Source organism: Solanum tuberosum, unplaced genomic scaffold, assembly GCF_000226075.1.
Source record: "Solanum tuberosum cultivar DM 1-3 516 R44 unplaced genomic scaffold, SolTub_3.0 scf00122, whole genome shotgun sequence".
NCBI lineage: Eukaryota > Viridiplantae > Streptophyta > Magnoliopsida > Solanales > Solanaceae > Solanum > Solanum tuberosum.
In genome coordinates this window covers 1,299,201-1,306,410 of record NW_006239050.1, presented here as the reverse complement: position 1 = coordinate 1,306,410, position 7,210 = coordinate 1,299,201, and the positions used below count along the sequence as shown (strand labels likewise).

General features: G+C 33.4%; 1 protein-coding gene across 1 annotated transcript; it reads right to left on the bottom strand.

Moving 5' to 3' along the window:
• Positions 1 to 4,692: 4,692 nt before the first annotated feature.
• On the bottom strand, positions 4,693 to 6,876 carry LOC102605761 (WRKY transcription factor 6-like). Its single transcript, XM_006350411.2, has 5 exons — positions 6,585 to 6,876; positions 6,268 to 6,363; positions 5,713 to 6,180; positions 5,508 to 5,621; positions 4,693 to 5,423 (listed from the first exon to the last, which is right to left on the bottom strand). Exons 1-5 carry the CDS (start codon positions 6,798 to 6,800, stop codon positions 4,827 to 4,829), a joined length of 1,491 nt encoding a protein of 496 aa, XP_006350473.1. The 5' UTR covers positions 6,801 to 6,876; the 3' UTR covers positions 4,693 to 4,826.
• Positions 6,877 to 7,210: the final 334 nt, after the last annotated feature.

The window sequence follows — 7,210 nt, the reverse complement described above, 5'->3', positions numbered from 1 at the left end:
CCTTTTTTTCTTGAACCAATCCAAAGAGTCCGTTTGTCTATTACATTGAATTGAAAAAAAATAACGCCTATGTTGAAGAATTTTAGCTCGCAATTACGCTCTTTGGTTGATACAAGTTTATGTTAAAAATAGTGAGCACCCATAGCCGTAAAATCCTAGATCTGCCATTGTGCATATGAATCCAAGGTGAAAACTAAGAGTTTAGGCAATGTTATACTAGGGGACTGGCTATGGTTGTTCGGTGGTTAGAACACACCTAAGAGGGGGATTTGAGTCAAGATGGCCGAGTTGATCTAAGGTGCCAATTACAAGTATTGGTATGAAAGGACCAAGATAGTAGGTTGGTTAACAGAGTTAGTGATGGTCTTGTATTCAGGAATCTCTACGTGATAGAGGGGTTAGATTATGATCTGATCTGAGGGTTGCATACAAGTGGACTTGGGAAGGTTAAAGTGGCAAGAAGATCGATTGAATGTTTAATGGTAGAGTTGACAACAAAATGAGGTAGGAGGTTGGGATCAAGGTGCATTAGTTATGAGTATTATACCTGGAAGAGTGGAAACAATTGGATAGAAACTTGGGTGCTGGAACCTTCATATTGCATGTTTCTTATATGATTATCTATATATATTATATTATGTGGTAGGTTCAGGTCGATCGATGATGTCTACCAATATGTGTGTTTGTACTAATACTATTCTTGCTATGTCACTTGTCATAGTCTAGTTGTATGGTCAGTGATGTTTCATAGGTGTAGACAAGGATGATCTCCAACAACTTTCATTTGTTTTCCTTATGGTGGGAGTTGTGTCTTATTTTCTTGTATAAATTGTACTTCTTTAGTAGCTCTTGTACATGTTCAGACTAGTTCCTTGAGAGAGGTTTTTCGGTCAAATGTAAAAAGGTTTATTTAAAGATTGATGTTTTCATGAGTTTTAAAGTGTTAAAGAAATTCTATAGTAAATTAGTTAATTTTCACATTGCCCATTTTTAAATTGGGTGGAAGAGTTCTCTTATATATCTAGGTGTTAGAGTAGATGCTCACACGGCCCGGTGGGTTAGGTCATGACAACTTAACACAAATTTTATATTGCAAAAATGATAAATCTTAAATAGTATATATATTATTGGACTGTCTCTATGATATAAAATAAAAATCAAAACATACAAAATAGGACAACCTGTAAGCTAAGGTTTGAAAATCTTCCAAACTTGATGCTACTTTAGTGATATATATAGTACTTTAATTTAAGGAAATAGGGTCTAATATATTCTCAACTTTGTCATTTAGACATGATATACCCCGCGTTATAAAAGTGACTCATATATACTCCCACTTATACACAAATGGCTCAAATATACCATTTTTCCGTTAAAAAAAAACAATTATAAATTTATTTTTTAAAATAAATAAATCATGTAGGCCTATTTTTTTTTATCCTTCTTACACATATTTTTCTGGATTTTTTTAATCGACGGCTAACTTGAATTTATTATTTTAGTCAAATTTATCTTTTCACTAACTCTTTTGTAAAATTATCATAAGTAACTTTTTGTAAAATTTATATATATATGAAAGAATTTATCACTAAAAATACAAAAATTAATACACAACGAAATAAAAAAAAAAGTTCAACATTCACTACATACAAAAAGTTCAACTTGCCTTGTTACCGAGTATTTTGCGAGCCTTTTAGGTGAAGTATAGTAGTAGTTATAATGCTTTAATTGAAATTTAACCCTTAAAGAATGTCTTCTTCTTTTTTTGGTTAAATTAAAGAATGTCTTCATAAACATTCATCTCAGGATAAGCACTAGCCTGAGTAGGAGAATTTGCAATTTTTGTTTTTAGACGTCATTTACGTTCTGAACTCCTATTAGGATCAAAGAACCGTTAATGTGAAGTCTCTCTAACAAAAAGTCGAGAAATTATGATCTTTTGACCACTTTTATAAAATAAATTGAAAAAAAAGAAGACATTTCTAGATCTCTTAGTATAAAAATGAAGATTTCTTGTATAAATGAAATAAAACTAAAAAGAAATTGTAACCAACCTACAAAGCCAATTCTAATCTTTTAGTACATTATTATAAAGTAGAAATTTTGGTCAAAGTTTATAACCCAGAATAACTATATAAATAGCAAATTGAATGGGCTATCCAATCCAACCATCCAAATAATTATGCCAAAGACTTGCAATGGCCTCCTATTGACTACAAGTCAATGTGAATCCTCCATTAATTCTAGCAAAATTCAACAATGAGATTTAGTCCAAAAACACAAAGAAGTTCAAAAATGGCTAGAGTCAATAATGGGGTCCTCTATCCAAAAGAACAATTAAGAAAATTGGGCCCAACAAATGGCAACTTGGTCTTGAAATAAATTTGACATTACATTGTTATTGCACTTCATTTCTTTCACATTTATTAGTGTAGACTAAGAGCTTTTTCATTCAATGATGTGGGCCTAATCTTTTTCCAATAATATGCATGAATTATTCTTCTCTTGTGGGGCATCCTTTTTGACAGAGAAGTTTACGCTCTTAGTCTTCATCCTCAACAAAACTAAAAATTTACCAGATTTTGTCAGATTCAAATCGGACACTTAAAGCTATTATAAAGTTACTAAAACATCTGGAGATAGCGTTAGTTCACATGCATTATTCACATCTTACCCTTCGGGGTGGCCAAGTGGTTTGGGCTTGGGACTTCCATGTTGGAAGTTTCAAGTTCGAAATCCCTTACAAGCGAAAGCAAGGAGTTTGCATGTCTTTTGGATCGAGATCATCGCACCGGACTTGCCTAGTGCGGGTTACCTCTCCTATGTGGTTTGCGAGCTATTGCATAAAAGCGGAGTTTTTACCTGTGTATTGATAGGGCTGCGGATTTCCCTTGTCATAAAAAAACCACTCATCTTACTCGATAAGCTCTCAATATTATGAAATAGTTATTCCAATATTTTATCGAGAGAAATGTAATTACACAATGCAAATTCATAGAAAGTATCACAACTGTTAAATCAAATATTTTAAATATCAAGAACTATGCTAGTTAGACATGCTCAATATATCATCAACTGCTAGATAGACATGTTGGATATTAATTACTGCTAATTAAAAGCATCACGATCGAAATAATATAAATATACACTGCTAAGGCTCCTGTGGTCAATAATGGATACTTTAAAATAGCAATCTAGTTCATACTTATCTAGTATATGAATGAGATTTTTTTTAATTTGTCCATTTTAGCAAATTAACAGAGATTGTTATTTTTCACACTATTATCAGTTATTATTAAATAACTGTACTATAAAATAGTACTACTCAAACTTAGATTTTTAAAGCATAATGAATAAAGATAATTATTTAGTAAAATTTTAAGAAGAGAATCAAGTCAATAAGAGTCAAACAAAACGAAGGGAGTAATTGGGTCAAACAAATAGATGAAACAATATAATTATACCAAATTTTATTCATATTCATAAGCGAATTATTTTCAACTGAAATAAATACTTAGATATTTTAAGAAAACAGAAAATCAAAGGAAAAAGTAGAATTTTATACCCCTCGAGTATTTATATCAAATTAACAGATACATGACGTACATTTTTACATATCTTTTACCGCATTATCATATTTAAATAATATTAGTATATATTTTCACGTTATGAAATTACTTATAATAAAGTTGCATGATTTTATATCACCCAATATAAATAAATATTTACGAGCAGTTAATCATCACATGAAGCATGTGGAGCTATAAGGTAGTTGGTAAACGTTGTTATAAGGTGTAATAAGTACGGTGACCACAAAGTCACAACTTACACGTTCGATCAAGAAATTTAAAACTGATATAATATTGAATGACCTATTTGAGAGCTCCAATTTAAAGACTAAGGGCGTCTACGTGGTTGGATAGATGAAATATCAAATTTATCGTTGATAGAGATCTCAAATTTGAATGTTGTAACATTTTAAATGAATCATGTACCTGAGTTGATAGAGTGCATCTTGCTCAAAAGAAATATTGACACCTTGTAGAATAACCGAGAGTTTGAGATACTCAGAACTAAAAGTATGAAACTAAATTCTAAGTTGTCAAGGACTTTATATGCTGAAAAATAGAAATATAATTGATTAATTTACTATCGGGTTACTTATTAACCTATTAAGGGAAAACCTCAAATCGTTAAGTACGTACTGATAACCCAATATAAAAAAAAAAAATCAAAATTGTTATCAAAATCGTTAAACCAACAACTCATTAGTAATTATATATAAACTAATAACTTTTTTTGGATTTGAAATATTGATTTTGGTTGGATTTTAGAACGCCCTAATTGATGCTAAATCTCTTTTCTTTTTTTTGGTTTCCCACCCGGTGTCTGGAGCCCACGTTGAAGCTGCAACTAAATTCGGACCGCGCACTGCAGGGCCCATTTGGGGTGGGGCTCCCTACAGGTTAAGGGTGAAGCACTCCCACCGATGCACCACAACCCATGTTAATACTCAATCTCTTTAATATGACTTAGAAATCCTAACCTCTTAAATTAATTTTGGAGTTGGTTAAACTCGAGATTCATTTCTTTACCTATACAATACCATATTATTTTGGATGGTAACAAAATATGAAAGAATGAAAATATATACTCTTCTTCATCTCCTCAAACCCTTTTACCAAAAAAAAATAAAGATATGAACATGTATATATTCAATCTCAAGTTTCATCCCAAAATAGCCTCGTAAATCAAAGAAGGAAGAAAATTACTAATATTACAGTACTAATTATTTAATTAACTATTTTACAAAGATGATATCAAAACTACTGTTCTTTTCCAGGACCAGTAATTATGGACGAGATGGCCGCGGCCAGAGCAGCAGTGAAATTGGGATCGGCCGTGATGGCAGCAGTGGCGGCCGTGAGCGTGTCGGAAAATGATCGGTGGTTTTGAACATGTTGTAATTGTTGAGGTTGATGAATGTCTTGAGAAATTTGTAGGCCTGAAAACTTTGATTGGTTATGTAAAACCTGAGGCATTGGTGGTGGTGGTGGCATTGATGTAATAAAGTTCGGATGTTGAGGGCTTGATTGGAAAGGAATTTGAAATTGAGAAATTGGAGTACTTGTTTGATTATAAGTCAACGAGTTTTGGTTTTGAGTTAGGTCCAATGTTATAGTGGGAAATGGAGCTGATGCTGAAATAGTCGCCATACTTGACGAACATGGAAGCATAGTCCTTGCTAGGAAATTCGGATTCATTAACGTCCCATCTGCACTTGACATCGAACCTGATAGCAACATATTTGCTGCAGCTGATGTAGTTGATGCCATGGCCATTGCTGCTGGTGGTAGGGGGTGGTTGTGTGTACCTTCATAAGTTGTATTCAAAATTGTCCGATCCTCAGCACACCTTTGAACCTTAAGAATGCAACTTTTTAGATTATGTATTTTCATCAGGTTATCGTATCAGGCTTGATATGAACATCATTAATTACTAGTTACCTGTTTGCGCACGGGGCAACCAACAGCCATGGTGCAGCGATAATAAGCTCGGGGACATGGATTGCCTTTCGCCATTTTTTGCCCGTATTTTCTCCATTGACATCCATCACTAATCTGTAAATATTGCAACTATTAGATTAATTTTTGTTTCCAATAACATATGTAAAAATTCTTTATAGTGCTATTAGTAAAGTGATGTATGTACCATGGGAGCTTCTGATCGGGCACGAACGGAGACACGAGCTTTCCTCATGGTTGCATCTGTTGGCATTGAGGAATTCAATTTGGGGACCTTGTTAGGTACCCAACTTTCAGATTCTGGGCTTTCTTCTCTGCCGGCCTTATTATGCCTTGTAACTTGTGTATCGTTTCGAGGTGATTTAGAAACTGTTCTTTCTTCTGATGAAGAATGGGAATTATGAGATAGATCGTTATCACTTCGACCTAATTCCAAGAATCTTCCTGGAACTATTTTTTCTTGATCAAACTTTGCTTCCACAATCTGGTCATGTGTATTTTGAGTTGTTGAAATCTGCTGCTGCTGTTGTTGTTGCATGAGTGTAGCAAGATGCATCTGAAGTGCAGTATAATTGTTGGTGACTTGGGTAAGCATCCCTCTCAAACGTTGATTTTCGGCGTTCATCCTTCTCAATTCAACTTGTAGTTGTGCTAACTGGACATATAATGAAATTAGATATATAATAAATTCAATAAGAAAATGAATTGAAGCCATAATTTAATTTATCGTCCAGTCCTTTACCTCATTTTTGGCTCTTTCTTCTTCTAGTATTATCTCCGACGAAATCCCATCATCTACCGTTGATTGATCACTTGCAGTCACAAGCTGCAAACCAGTCTATATATAATATAGCCATCCATTAGATCATTAGGAACAATTTTAATTAGTTTACAAGCTGTCAAGTACAAAGATTTATCATCTGAACTCATCGAAACAACATTTTACTGAGCATACGACATTTGATGGGTTCAGAAGTTCATATGGCAAAGGAATAAGTAGAAGGGTCCATAATATAAATACAAGATTCATTAAAGACTAAATGACTGTGGTTTACTTACATTTACGATGAATTCAGATGGCGTAGTAATAGTAGTAGTATTCGAATCTTCCTTCTTTATAAAATCATGATGTATAGGCTTTCTGTTATGATGAGAGAAGAAATCAACTTCTTTTTTGTCATGATCAGCTACTAATTGCTCTTCTCTACGGTTCATCATATGATTAAACCCGAAAAATGGCTTATTCTCAAGTGTAAGTCCCCATCCTTTATCCATAAGAAACCAATTAATTATGAAACAATATTGAAGAGAGAAAAAAAGATGATTGTGAAGACTTTTTTTTTTGAGAGATGAAACGGAAAGAGGTATATAAAAGGTTGAGATGAAGACTAAAAAAAAAAAGTGTGGTCAAAGAGAAGATTTTGATAAAATAATAACGTAAGGTGGTGCGTCAAGGGTGGGCAAGTGGGACCAAGTATAAAAAATTGTCAAGACTGAGATTGACTTGTTCGCATTAAAGTAAAGAGAAAGAGAAAGAAGAAGAAGATGAAACCCACCGGCCCGACTAGTAAGGCGTGATGAAAATGAAAATGAAAAGGTAGCTAGTAGTGACAACAAAGTCAACTAGTTTTAAGCACAAATTTCTCGCCTCACTTACGACTTGGTTATTAGCTAATTCATCCACC